This window comes from Bombina bombina, chromosome 6 (genome assembly GCF_027579735.1).
Source record: "Bombina bombina isolate aBomBom1 chromosome 6, aBomBom1.pri, whole genome shotgun sequence".
Classification (NCBI taxonomy): Eukaryota; Metazoa; Chordata; class Amphibia; order Anura; family Bombinatoridae; genus Bombina; species Bombina bombina.
This window is the reverse complement of record NC_069504.1, coordinates 115,835,527-115,850,882: the sequence shown is the minus strand read 5'-3', so window position 1 is coordinate 115,850,882 and position 15,356 is coordinate 115,835,527. Positions and strand designations below refer to the sequence as shown.

Here is a 15,356-nt window from a genome sequence, read left to right as displayed (position 1 = left end):
CAGAACTTCGAATATTGCTCATGCATCAATGTATTCCCCCATAAAAGTTAACGCAATAAAAGTGAAAAAAAAACCTTAAAACACTACTCACACGCAAACCCGATTGCATATTCTCAAGTGTGCTAACCGACATGAAAATATGAATATTCATTTTTTAATATTCGGTACAATATATATCTATATACACACACACACATATACAGGGAGTGCAGAATTATTAGGCAAGTTGTATTTTTGAGGATTAATTTTATTATTGAACAACAACCATGTTCTCAATGAACCCAAAAAACTCATTAATATCAAAGCTGAATATTTTTGGAAGTAGTTTTTAGTTTGTTTTTAGTTATAGCTATTTTAGGGGGATATCTGTGTGTGCAGGTGACTATTACTGTGCATAATTATTAGGCAACTTAACAAAAAACCAATATATACCCATTTCAATTATTTATTTTTACCAGTGAAACCAATATAAAATCTCAACATTCACAAATATACATTTTTGACATTCAAAAACAAAACAAAAACAAATCAGTGACCAATATAGCCACCTTTCTTTGCAAGGACACTCAAAAGCCTGCCATCCATGGATTCTGTCAGTGTTTTGATCTGTTCACCATCAACATTGCGTGCAGCAGCAACCACAGCCTCCCAGACACTGTTCAGAGAGGTGTACTGTTTTCCCTCCTTGTAAATCTCACATTTGATGATGGACCACAGGTTCTCAATGGGGTTCAGATCAGGTGAACAAGGAGGCCATGTCATTAGATTTTCTTCTTTTATACCCTTTCTTGCCAGCCACGCTGTGGAGTACTTGGACGTGTGTGATGGAGCATTGTCCTGCATGAAAATCATGTTTTTCTTGAAGGATGCAGACTTCTTCCTGTACCACTGCTTGAAGAAGGTGTTTTCCAGAAACTGGCAGTAGGACTGGGAGTTGAGCTTGACTCCATCCTCAACCTGAAAAGGCCCCACAAGCTCATCTTTGATGATATCAGCCCAAACCAGTACTCCACCTCCACCTTGCTTTCGTCTGAGTCGGACTGGAGCTCTCTGCCCTTTACCAATCCAGCCACGGGCCCATCCATCTGGCCCATCAAGACTCACTCTCATTTCATCAGTCCATAAAACCTTAGAAAAATCAGTCTTGAAATATTTCTTGGCCCAGTCTTGACGTTTCAGCTTGTGTGTCTTGTTCAGTGGTGGTCGTCTTTCAGCCTTTCTTACCTTGGCCATGTCTCTGAGTATTGCACACCTTGTGCTTTTGGGCACTCCAGTGATGTTGCAGCTCTGAAATATGCAAAACAGAATGAGAAGCAGTCTGCCAGGAACGAACAGCAGCATCAATAGCTTGTTCTATGGCCCGGTTGCCACCTGGTAGTAGCTTATTTCTGCCCAATTGTGCTTTTCACAGAGGAAAACTTTCCTGTAGTATATCAGTCTGATCCCGCCGACATGGTCAGTCCAGCCCCGAAATACCAGGCAATTCTCCTCTGAACAAGGAACATGACAACCCCAGACGATCGTTTCGGCCTCCTTTGGGCCTCGTCAGTGAGGTGCAGCCATATCCCTCTAAGCACATTGGGCAAGGAGTCCACGTCTGGTTTCCCCCACTGAGCTGTTGTTCGTTCCTGGTAGAGCGCTTCTCTCTTTGTATGCAAATTATTATGACCCTGGGGAAGTCTCCCTATGGGTGATGGGGGAAACCAGACGTGGACTCCTTGCCCAGTGTGCTTAGAGGAATGTGGCTGCACCTCACTGACGAGGCCCATAGGAGGCCGAAACGATCGTCTGGGGTTGTCATGTTCCTTGTTCAGAGGAGAATTGCCTGGTATTTCGGGGCTGGACTGACCTTACTTGGCGGGATCAGACTGATATACTTCAGGAAAGTTTTCTTCTGTGAAAAGCACACTGGTCTAAAAGAGGCTGCCTCCAGGTGGTAAATCGCCATAGAACAAGCCACTGAGCTGTTGTTCGTTCCTGGTAGAGCGCTTCTCTCTTTGTATGCAAAAGCTCTGAAATATGGCCAAACTGGTGGCAAGTGGCATCTTGGCAGCTGCACGCTTGACTTTTCTCAGTTCATGGGCAGTTATTTTGCGCCTTGGTTTTTCCACACGCTTCTTGCGACCCTGTTGACTATTTTGAATGAAACGCTTGATTGTTCGATGATCACGCTTCAGAAGCTTTGCAATTTTAAGAGTGCTGCATCCCTCTGCAAGATATCTCACTATTTTTGACTTTTCTGAGCCTGTCAAGTCCTTCTTTTGACCCATTTTGCCAAAGGAAAGGAAGTTGCCTAATAATTATGCACACCTGATATAGGGTGTTGATGTCATTAGACCACACCCCTTCTCATTACAGAGATGCACATCACCTAATATGCTTAATTGGTAGTAGGCTTTCGAGCCTATACAGCTTGGAGTAAGACAACATGCATAAAGAGGATGATGTGGTCAAAATACTCATTTGCCTAATAATTCTGCACTCCCTGTATATATATATATATATATATATATATATATATATATATATAGGAATGTCTATTTATAAATACATAGAACATATTATGCTATGTGAAGAACATTGCAATGTGAAATATTTACAGTAAATACAAACCATTATTAAATATGAATATTGCATAAATATGCTTTTACATGTTTTCATCTACTTGACTGCAAAGGGTTTCAATGCCCTTATATTTATGTCTATATATGAATGTGTATGTTTATATGTGTATATATGTCTGTAAATACATATGTACACACACACACACACATATATATATATATATATATATAGTTATGCAAAAAGTCCAGCACTCGCTATACTCAATAAACTCGGGGTGCTTCCCACAATGTATAAATAAGAAAGTCAGAGAGAGCACTCGCCTTCAATCAAAGTGAAATTTATTCCATATTGTTGTGAACGTTTTCAGGGAGTGACCCCGTCTTCAGACAAATTCAAACAAAATAATAATATAATAATAATAAACAAAATAATCTTTTTTTTTTGTTTGAATTTGTCTGAAGACGGGGTCACTCCCCGAAAACGTTCACAACAATATGGAATAAATTTCACTTTGTTTGAAGGCGAGTGGTCTCTTTGGCTTTCACACACACACACACACATACATATATATATAAAGCCCTTTGCGCTAACCAGACACACATTAACTTCAATCGCACTCAAGTGATCACATTTACTTTTAACTTGTATTACGAGTGCTACTGCCGACACGCGCAAACAGGAGCGATAAACCCAATATCTGTATGGGGGATTCAATTTTGAGTTGACTGTCTCTTCAATTATTTGTGTTACAAATAAGTACCTTGATTTGTTGTAAATTCACTGTCTCTAGCTTTAACTGATTTTACAAAATCAGCAGCCACGATCATTGGAGTGTAACATAAATCACATCCATATTTCCTCACTAGTGTCCTGAACGCCAATCTAGAAAAATAAAAAAACAATAAATTAATGTATATAATTAGAAATTACATTTCAGTGCAATAATCTCTGATGAACATGTATGGAATAAAAAAGTTCATTATAATACTATATGTATACTAAATATTTTTTATTTTAATTGAATTAAATAATGCCTTAAAGGGACATGAAACCCCAAAAATGCAGATTATAACAAAGAAATCCAGATAGCAGAAGACCAAATAAGCACTTGGAAGGTAATGTTGAGAAACATTGTTTCCTATGTAAATATATTAAAGGGCCACTCAAGTCCAAATTAAACTTTCACAATTAATATAGAGCATATCATTTTAAACAACTTTCCAATTTACTTCCATTAACAAAATGTGCACAGTCTTTTTATATTTACACTTTTTGAGTCACTACCTCCTACTGAGCATGTGCAAGAATTCACAAAATATAGTGGAAAGAAATCTACCAGTCATTTGAAGTTTAGAATAAGTTCTATTGCCTTGTCTTGTTATGCATTTGCCGATTATGCAAATCTACTGTATTTCCTGGTCCTTTAACTTACTTTGAATATCGCACCATAGGAGCACATATTTTCACAGGGTGTCCAGAACAGAACAAATCTACTGGATTTTGTGGCTGACATGATGCTGTATTTATCTGGTGATGATTCATAATATGAATAAGAACCCTGTGGGAAAGATAAGTGAAACAATTAAATTTTAGAAGTGAACAGAAGCAAAACTGTATATCAAACTAATGGATCATTAACTGGCTCAAGCTGAATATTCCTATAGCGTTCTTCTGCAATAGCATTGGTCTGCAGTAAGGTGCTGCAGGAAACACCCCTGTCAAGTATAATTATCTAAATCAGGATCACAGATACGAGTAAAAACAGTTATTTTATAGATACTAAACCAAGTTATAAAAAAAAGCAAAAAACTAGTACCCAGTACAATGAAATAACAGAAAAAAATGATAAGTGGTTTGTGATTCATTAAAATATCTCAGTCAGACTGCACCATGCAAGGTATAAGGGGTGTTTCTGGGGCATAAATGTGTTTGCAAACCTTGTGATAAATGGATGACCATGGTTTGGTTCAAAATTTGAAAACTCCAGAAAAAGTCATGTGATGCACATTGCATGGAAATTCTGATTTTGGATTAGAGGCTGATGTATAATTCCAACTGATACGTTCTTTAGTCACCCCCTACTTGTTTTTATTATTGCAGTGGGACAAAACCAGTATTAGGCACACGCCATTCTTCATAGACTTAAATGTGGCTCTTCATAAGGACTATAGGTCATGTGGTAGTTTACGATAACTAAATGATGTAATGTTTTTCACTTCAATAAGGAAAAACATCATGCTACCCTAGGCTTATGTAGCCTGCTTATGGGTTGTGCTAGCCATAGGATTAAGAAAATATATACATTTTTGTATCTATGTATTCAATAGACATGGGGTACTCTTATTTACCAACTGATCTTCTTTCTCCATGCTCCTATGTTCTCAATAATATATAGCGATAAGGGACAACTTCCTAACACATAGGGACCACATATCAATATTTTAGAAGCCTTAAAGTGATGTTAAATTTTACTATTTCAGACCATCTATTCTTGTTAAACAATAGATGATTGTAATAGTCGCTAACTTTTTTTTCCAATTTATAATCCCTTTGTAGATTAAATTATAAATGTACAGATCAGTTCGTTCTGTCTGAAGCTCCACCCCCTTCTACTACGTCTAATTATGCATGATGGCGATCGTGACCTTTGATAAATTCATTGTGCATGCTCTTTGCAACCCATCCGGCTGTAATATGCGAGTCATGAAAGCAAACAAGAAGCATGACATCGCTAACGCATGCGCAAAATAACTTTTTTTTGGATTGAAACATGACAAAACGCCATGGATTTGATTGGACTATGAAAAAACGTCACTAAACAGAAAAAAAGGTCTCTGTGTCGGGGCTGACAGCGGATACCATAGGAAAGTAGCGTTTTCATATAAGTTACTAAAGTCATTTGAAAAATCGTGTGTTTTGATGAATTAAACTCATATTTTTTATTTTTACATCAAATGGTAGTCTATCGTTTGAATTTACCATCACTTTCAGGGCTGCATTTAAATTTATGGATATTAAACTCACATATAATATGTTTCCTAAACATAGCAAGCGCCACAGGGACAGATCTAAGTTTTATTGTAGAGTACCCTCTATCTGCCCTTCAGAAGGCTCATTTGAGTTTGCCCACTAACCAAGTTGATGGGTTCAAATGGCCATAGAAGTTGACAAAATGACATGCTCTAATTCCCCTGTTCCCCATAATAGATGTTACAATTTTCTTTAAAGTGAACAAAATAAAGTAATATTTATTTTTAGTTTTAATTTGGGGAATTTACGTCTGACCCAAGGTTCATACACAGCTCTTAACAGCTGATTCTGTTCAACTAAAAGAGCGCATCACTCAAACTTCAAAGCCTGACACCTTTTAAGTTGTGAGAAAAAAAACAGTGAGATCTGTAGGTCGGAAATGTTTAGATAATTATGCTTGGATTTAAGGAACACGTTCATACACGCCAATTGAACGGCCATATTCAGCACATTTTACACTTTGCTTTTTGTACTTAGAAGTACAAATTTCAATGTGGTTTTTTGCACTAGGGATGTGCATTTGGATCGGCTCTTTTCGAGTCAGATTGATCCGTGTGAAAGATCACCAATCTGTGCAAATCCAGATCTTAGTGTGGTGATCTTTCACAAGAATCAATCCGGCTACGAAAAGAGCCAAATCCTACTTCTGCCTCCTACTTCCGCATTCGGATCCTATCGAAAGATCCAAATGCACATCCAGTGTACTTAATTTACAATTTATGCTGTCCATATTTAATACGATTTATTCCCGTATAACTTACATACAAATTTTACGTTTTTGATAAAATACAATTTTTGGTGAACAATTTTGTTACAATTTTTGATGCATCATAACAATACAATAATTATTTTTTTGTGTGTAAATAGTTCTTTCTTTTTCCATGCTTTTTAAAATGACGATTTTCATTGTGCATTTTTGTAATGTATGCATCTCCCTTACCATACAAAAATGCTGTATACGCCCCTTAGCGAAAAAGTGGCTTTAAATCATTCCACCACGGAAATAGAAGTACTGGTGAGTATTCTTAAAGGGACACTGAACCCAAATTTTTTCTTTTGTGATTCAGATAGAGCATGCAATTTTAAGCAACTTTCTAATTTACTCCTATTATCAAATTTTCTTCATTCTCTTGGTATCTTTATTTGAAATGCAAAAATGTAAGTTTAGATGCCGGCCCATTTTTGGTGAACAACCTGGGTTGTTCTTGCTGATTGGTGGATAAATTCATCCACCAATAAACAAGTGCTGTCCAGTGTACTGCACCAAAAAAAAGCTTAGATGCCTTCTTTTTCAAATAAAGATAGCAAGAGAACGAAGAAAAAAACTGATAATAGGAGTAAATTAGAAAGTTGCTTAAAATTGCATGCTCTATCTGAATCACGAAAGAAAAAAATTTGGGTTCAGTGTCTCTTTAAATAATCTCACCAGACTAAAGACCTAAGATGAACTAGAGCACAGGTGAAATAATCAGCTTATTGGTGAGAGCAGGTTAGTAACCATGGTTACCGATCATCTGATTATTTCACCTGTGCACTGGTTCAGCTATAATGAAAATCTTGCCTGTTGGGGGTACTTGAGGACCGCGGTTGAGAAACACTGCTTTAGATCATAAGGCCCTAAATGAGAAACAGACACAATAAATATGTTCCAGTTACAGGCTTTATGCTTATTTGAAGAATAACAAGAATTTTCCTGGGATACAACTTTGACTATGTATTTAACCCCTTTTTAAAGGCCCTCATTTAATATGTGTTTATGGTAATTTGTTTAAAAATAAAATGCTCTAATATATATATATATATATATATATATATATATGTATATACCAAACAGCAGCTATCCCCCAGTAGAGCACTGCTACTCCTGAGCCTACCCACGTATGCTTTTCAACAAAGGCTACCAGTGAATGTTTAAATTTGACTTTTTTCCTCAAGCTCTAGCAATAAAAAACGTTTTCAAATTGTGTGATGTTCTAAATGAGACAGTCACTGTTAAAAAGGAATGCAATAATGGTCCCCGAAAAGAGGAATAGCTAAGAGGACTATATTTTTCCCCCCAGTATACTAAGCAGCATATAGTATATGTGTATGACACATAAAAACGTGTAATAATTTCAAAAACAAAAACTCACACAAGATTATAAATGATCAATTAATTCTGTTCTCCTGACAGCCTGTATCTCTCAGTCTTATGCAGCAACACTTCGCTCCAAATCCCACCCCTTCCTCTCTATCGTATTGCATACATTAAAGGTGGATAGCACTCCTGATGCTTATTTAGTAAACAAATATTGTTAAGTAAACGTATCTAATAGATACAGTCAGGTTGTATTTGATGTATACATTTCCCTAACTACACTTGCTGTTGAATATGTAGTTACGTATGCTGATCCGATACCAAAGTGAGTAGTAACTACGCTAATCCATCTTAAATAGAAACCAAATGTTACAGGCTGTGGATACGCTGGGAATTGATTGCTTGCTAAAGTGAGGGAAATAGGAACTGATTCAGAAGCCGTCGCTGCCCTAGTTCTGACGTCATTTGCGCGCCAGGGGTAGCAGAACTATACGTCACGCTAGGTTTCTTGTTGGCATTGACTGCTTAGTGCCCAACATGGAAGGAAAAAACAGTTCAGAACTAGAGGGACCAAGTTTAGCCAGGGACATTCTACAGGACGGTGAGTTTACCTAGTGAGACACAGATGAGGCTGATATGTCACAAACGAGCTCAGATGTTGCTGAAAAATATAGAGCTGGATAATAAATGTACCTGGGAAAACTTGCTCAGCAAGCTACTCTCTGTGTATAAAAGGGTCAGGTTTAAACCGTCCTAAACATAATACTGCAACATGATTTAGATCTCAGCAACATCATGTTATTTGCTTATATTAAAACCAAATCTGCTACAACTAGTATGATATTCTACCATGCAATGCTTTACAATCTGTTGTGTATCAAACATTACAATACAGAGATAAGTGGAAATGACAGAGCTTTGTGACAGGGGTAACAGGCAGGCACTTTCTTTATGGGCTTTGAAAGTTATAGGCAGTATATTGTGAACTTTATTAAGAAGTATATGCCTGTTAGGTTTTAAAGGGACATGAAACCCAACATTTTCTTTATCTTATTTGTCATGATTCAAATAAAACATGTGACTTTAAACAATTTTCCAATTTGCTTCATTCTCTTGGTATACGTTTTTTTGAAGAAGCAGCTATGTACTATTGAGAGCTATCTGAAGACATCTGGTGAACCAATGAAAAGAGGCATTTTTTTGCAGCCACCAATCAGCCTACCTAGCTATGCTTTTCAACTTAGTATACCAATACAATGAAGCAATTTATTTAATAGAAGCAAATTGGAAACTTGTTTAAAATCACACGTTCTGTCTGAATCATGAAAGAAGCATTTGAAGTTTCATGTTGTTTTAACCCCTTGGTGACCAGACCATTTTTCAATTTTCTTACCGTTAAGGACCAGGGCTATTTTTACATTTCGGCAGTGTTTGTGTTCAGCTGTAATTTTCCTCTTACTCATTTACTCTACCCACACAAATTATATAGCGTTTGTTATCGCCATTAAATGGACTTTCTAAAGATAACAATATTTTCATCATATCATATAATTTAGTATAATTTTTTTTTTATAAAATATGATGAAAAAATTGAAAACCCCCCACACTTTTTCTAACTTTGACCCTAAAATCTGTTACACATCTGCAACCACCAAAAAACACCCATGCTAAATAGTTTCTAAATTTTGTCATGAGTTTAGAAATACCCAATTTTTACATGTTCTTTGCTTTTTTTGCAAGTTATAGGGCAATAAGTAGCACTTTGCAATTTCCAAAGCATTTTTTTCTTTCAAAATTAGCGATAGTTACATTGAAACACTGATATCTGTCAGGAATCCCTGAATAACCCTTTACATGTATATATTTTTTTTTTTAGTATTGATCTAGGCCCATTTTTTTATATATTATTCTGCAGTATTGGATCTCCCCCCAAACAGCTTTCTAACCCTCTACCTAATTGCCGCCATCTTGGGTACTGGCATCTGTCTGCCAGTACCCACTTTGCAATAAAATTGGGCTTTTTTTTTTTTTAAAGCTAATCCCACTTTTTCCGTAGTGTAGCTGCCCCCCCTTCATACCCTACCCCCTCCCCATCCCAGATCCCTTTCCCAACATTTATTCCCCTCTCCCTTTCCTTCTCCCTCCTTGGACTTAATGACACACGCACCCTCCGTCCCCTTTCTCTCCATTATTGGGTAAAAAAGGGTATTGCAGGATGCCTCAATATCGAGGCATCACTGCAATACCCTGAAAGCGATCACGATCACTTCCAGCGCTTCAAACCCTTGAGGACGTGTCAGGCACATCCTTGGTCATTAAGGACCGGTTTTTGTATGACGTGCCTGGCACGTCCTCAGTAGTTAAAGGGCCAGTAAACCTAGCAAATAATTTTATTTAGTTCTGCACATAGTGCAGAATTATATAACATTAGCTTAGCACCAGGTTTCTAAGGCAAATTGTTAGATAGATATTTAGCAAAGAAAACAGAACGCCGCTCCTGGCTCTACTGAGCGGGTCTGCTTTCTTCTGCTAGGCGCATCGCGGGCACGCTGTCTAGTCACAGCGCGCCGGGTCGTACTATTAAAATCAATGTAGCTCGCTCCCGCTCTGGTCTGGTAGTGGGAGCGAGCTTCATTGAGTTTAATAGCGCAATCGGGCCAGCTGTGATTAAACAGCGTGCCCAGATGCGCTTAGGAGAAGAAAACAGACCCGCTCAGTAGAGCCAGGAGCGGCGTTCTGTTTTCTTTGCTAAATATTTATCTAACAATTTGCTTTAGAAACCTGGTGCTAAGCTAATGTTATATAATTCTGCACTATGTACAGAATTATATAACATTTTTTGCTAGGTTTACTGGCCCTTTAAGGGGTTAAGTTTGTCAATATTTTTAGTTTTCTGGCATTTTTTTTAATTTTTTTATATATATATATATAAGAAAAATGCTCTATTTACAGCTGTCTTTTTATTTGAAACATTTTAACCCACCTCAAAAAATAAAATGTTAGGTGCAATTTAAAAAAAATAAAAAATAAATATGGATATAGTTAAAATGAGTATAGCTTTTACAATTATTTTCCTATTGAGATTTCTCCATATAGGATGATTTCCAGTCATTGAAGAAAAAAAAAAGCTACTTGTACACTCGCAGTTAAAGTACTATTAAACGCAGTAGCACTTCTGCTATCAAATGTGCTTCATTCTCTTGATATCCTTTGTTGCAAAGCAAACCTAGGTAATCTCATAGGAACTCAGGAGTGTGCAAGTATCTTTTGTACTCTGTGGCAGTAGTGTTTGCAATAATGTATAACACTACTACAAACATTGTTACAAACATTGTTGCAGACAATGCTGCCAAAGAGTGCTAGACATGTGAAGACACTTGAGCTTCTATGAGCTTACCTAGGTTTATTTTTTAACAAAGGATACAAAGAGAACAAACCAAATTTGACAATAGAAGTAGATTTGAAAGTTTTTCAAATTGCATGATGTTTATGAATCCAGAAATTAGGCACATAAAAAAAATCTTGTGATTTTAGTTTTTCGTGCTATGCATTTTAAATACAGAGTTTGGCAAATGTTGTATTCCCGGGTACCTGGTAAAATGTGTCTATTTCCCATTTGTGGTGCTTGAAGAAAAATATTGTGGTCAAAGTGAAGTTTGGAGCTCAAATAGTGTTCTTTCTTTTTATGTTGTCTCAGATACTTGTAACTTGATCTTTAACAATGAGACAATTTGTATTTGTTTGTTAAATCTTTATGTAACATTACCATTTGTTTGAATATCCTCTTCACATACTATTTGTGTATACGTTTTCAAAACTGTAGAGAGACTACATATTTTATTCAAAGGGTGACACCACAGTGCACATATGAGTTGTATTTGTCTTTTAAGGATTAACACCTGATATTGATTCTATCAGTATTGTCCTGCTAGTACTTCTGTTAACGACTTGGAAGAAACACATTTAATTAGAATTATATCCTCTAATTGTTTCACTAATCTCCTATGACACGTCATGTTCCTGAGTGCTGTTAAAACCTTCTCAGCACTAAAAGTGAATACAGGTAGCCCTCAGTTTACGCCGGGGTTAGGTTCCAGAAGGAATGGTTGTAAATCGAAACCGTTGTAAATTGAAACCTAGTTTATAATGTAAGTCAATGGGAAGTGAGGGAGATGGGTTCCAGGCCCCTCTCAAAATTGTCATAAGTAACACCTAATACATTATTTTTAAAGCTTTGAAATGAAGACTTTAAATGCTAAACAGCATTATAAACCTAATAAAATAATCACACAACACAGAATATATAATTAAACTAAGTTAAATGAACAAAAACATTTGCTAAACAGCATTATAAACCTAATAAAATAATCACACAACACAGACTTCACTTGCATTGTTCTGCAAACAGTTTTTTCTATGCATTCCAATCTGGACTGATTTATAGACAGGAAGATCTTGTTCCTTTGAAATCTGCTCGATAGCTCAGGTCTGGTTAAACTGATTAATTTCAGCTTGCTTGGCTTTGCTGCAACATAAGCGGACAGCTCCACCTACTGGCTATTTTAATAAATGCACTGCTTCTCAATGCTTTTCAATAGCAGTCACGTGACTGGACAAAAAGGTTGTTATTCTGAAACGGTGTAAATTGAACCGTTGTAAAACGAGGGCCACCTGTATTTCCAATGGAGCGGTATATTACACAGTGAGGACATTCTCTGAAACCAAATACGTTTCACCCAAAGCAAGACCAGGCAGACCTGAAGTGATCAGACCACAAGATGCATCTGGCAGCTTCATCGCAATGCCAAGTTGACCCTTATTTGTGTGTAGCAGCCAAGAAACCACTTTTTTCAGAAGGGGATCAGGGTGAAGAGGCTAAGATATGCTAAAGTTTATAAATATTGGAATGAAGATCATTGGAAAAGAGCATTTTGGAGTGACAAATCCAAGTTTGAGATTGTTGTCCAATTGTCGACAGTATGTGAGAAGGAGATTTTGAGAGAGATGGAAGTTGGAACAATGAGTGCTTGTGGCCTTCAGTGATATATGGTGGAGGGTCTATCCTGCATTTCTGCCAGTGGTGTTTTGCGATATTGTCTGAATTGATGGGATCATGAATGCTGAAATATACAGACAGGTTTTAATTCATAATGCTATTACTTCTGGAAAGCACCTGATTGGGAATGGTTTTATTTTCAGCATGATATCGATCCCAAGCACACTGCTAATGCAGTGAAATCATATTTGAAGAGAAAAACAGCTGATAAAACACTGATAGCCATGGACTGGCCTCCACAGAGTCCAGACCTGAATATTAAAGAGGCAATATGGGATCACCTGGACAGAGAAAGTAATAAAAGAGAACCTATATATAAAGAAGAACTCTGGGAAGTGCTGAAAGAAGCCGGGTATAATATACCAGAAGATTACTTCAGAAAACTTCAGGACAGTCTCCCCAAAAGAGTTCAAGATGTACTTAGTGCCAAGGGAGGTCACACTAAATGCTGACTTTAGCCTGAAGAAGCCTTTTTGTTCTGAAAATTGTGTTTTGTGTTTCTTTTTTTATATTTTGTTTACATATTTTCTGTATTTACTGCTTAGATCTTAATAAAGTGAACAAAAATAAATATGGATGGCAATTAAAACTTTGCTAAAACAACAAATCTAATGGTGGCTGAAGACTTTTGCACAGTAGTGTATATCTGATAAAAAAAATAAAATAGTAAAATATATACGTGTGTGTGTGTATATATATATATATATATATATATATATATATATATATATATATATATATATATATCTCTACGCACCCCTGTTAAAATTTCAGGTTTCTGTGCTGTAAAAAAATGAGAGAAAGATGAATCATTTCAGAACTTTTCCCACCTTTTTAATGTGACCTTTAAACTGTACAACTCAATTGAAAAACAAACGGAAATCTTTTAGGTGGAGAGAAGTAAACAAAAAAAATGTGGTTGCATAAGTGTGCACACCCTCTTATAACTGGGGATGTAGCCATGTTTAGAATTAAAGGGACAGTCTACACCAGAATTGTTATTGTTTTAAAAGATAGATAATCCCTTTATTACCCATTCCCCAGTTTTGCATAACCAACACAGTTATATTAATATACTTTTAACTTCTGTGATTATCTTGTATCTAAGCCTCTGCAAACTGCCCCTTTATTTCAGTTCTTTTGGCAGACTTGCAGTTTAGCCAATCAGTGCCTGCTCCCAGATAACTTCACGTGCACGAGCACAGTGTTATCTATATGAAATACATGAACTAACACCCTCTAGTGGTGAAAAACTGTTAAAATGCATTCTGAAAAGAGGTGACCTTCAAGGTCTAAGAAATTAGCATATGAACCTCCTAGGTTAAGCTTTCAACTAAGAATACCAAGAGAACAAAGCAAAATTGGTGATGAAAGTAAATTGGAAAATTGTTTAAAATTACATGCCCTATCTGAATCATGAAAGTTTTTTTTTTTTTGGCCTAGACTGTCCCTTTAAGCAATCACATTCAAAATCATGTTAAATAGGAGTCAGTACACACCTGCCATCATTTAAAGTGCCTCTGATTAACCCCAAATAAAGTTCAGCTGTTCTAGTAGGTCTTTCCTGACATTTTCTTAGTCGTATCCTACAGCAAAAGCCATGGTCCGCAGAGAGCTTCCAACGCATCAGAGGGATCTCATTGTTAAAAGGTATCAGTCAGGAGAAGGGTACACAAGAATTTCCAAGGCATTAGATATACCATGGAACACAGTGATGACCGTCATCATCAAGTGGAGAAAATATGGTACAACAGTGACATTACCAAGAACTGGATGTCCCTCCAAAATTGATGAAAAGACGAGAAGAAAACTGGTCTGGGAGGCTGCCAAGAGGCCTACAGCAACATTAAAGGAGCTGCAGGAATATCTGGCAAGTACTGGCTGTGGTACATGTGACAACAATCTCCCTTATTCTTTATATGTCTGGGCTATGAGGTAGAGTGGCAAGATGGAAGCCTTTTCTTATGAAGAAAAACATCCAAGCCCGGCTAAATTTAGCAAAAACACATCTGAAGTCTCCCAAAAGCATGTGAGAAAAGGTCTCATGAAAAAAGGTCTGATGAAACCAAGGTTGAACTTTTTGGCAATAATTCCAAAAGATATGTTTGGCCCAAAAACAACACTGCATATCACCAAAAGAACACCATACCCACAGTGAAGCATAGTGGTGGTAGCATCATACTTCTGGTCTGTTTTTCTTCATCTGGAACTGGGGCCTTATTCAAGGTAGAGGGAATTAGGAACAGTTCCAAATACCAGACAATATTGGCACAAAACCTTCAGGTTTATGCTAGAAAGCTGAACATGAAGAGGAACTTCATCTTTCAGAATGACAACGACCCAAAGCATACATCCAAATCAACAAAGGAATGGCTTCACCAGAAGAAGATTAAAGTTTTGGAATGGCCCAGCCAGAGCCCAGACCTGAATCCAATGGAAAATCTGTGGGGTGATCTGAAGAGGGCTGTGCACAGGAGATGCCCTCGCAATCTGACAGATTTGGAGTGTTTTTGCAAAGAAGAGTGGGCAAATCTTGCCAAGTCAAGATGTGCCATGCTGATAGACTCATACCCAAAAAGACTGAGTGCTGTAATAAAATCTAAAGGTGCTCCAACAAAGTATTAGTTT

The 15,356-nt window shown here is 37.0% G+C and overlaps 1 protein-coding gene and 1 pseudogene across 1 annotated transcript in view; one reads left to right on the top strand and one right to left on the bottom strand.

Moving 5' to 3' along the window:
• The window catches only part of LOC128662691 (uncharacterized), a 456,713-nt pseudogene extending 448,913 nt beyond the window's left edge, over nt 1-7,800 (bottom strand).
• A 359-nt stretch (nt 7,801-8,159) lies between these two features.
• Nucleotides 8,160-15,356, top strand: part of COG5 (component of oligomeric golgi complex 5) — a 1,291,144-nt gene continuing 1,283,947 nt past the window's right edge. The window contains exon 1 of the mRNA XM_053716572.1: nt 8,160-8,273. Within this exon, the coding sequence (XP_053572547.1) occupies nt 8,210-8,273 (64 nt within the window). The 5' untranslated portion in view covers nt 8,160-8,209. The remainder of the gene's footprint in view (nt 8,274-15,356) is intronic.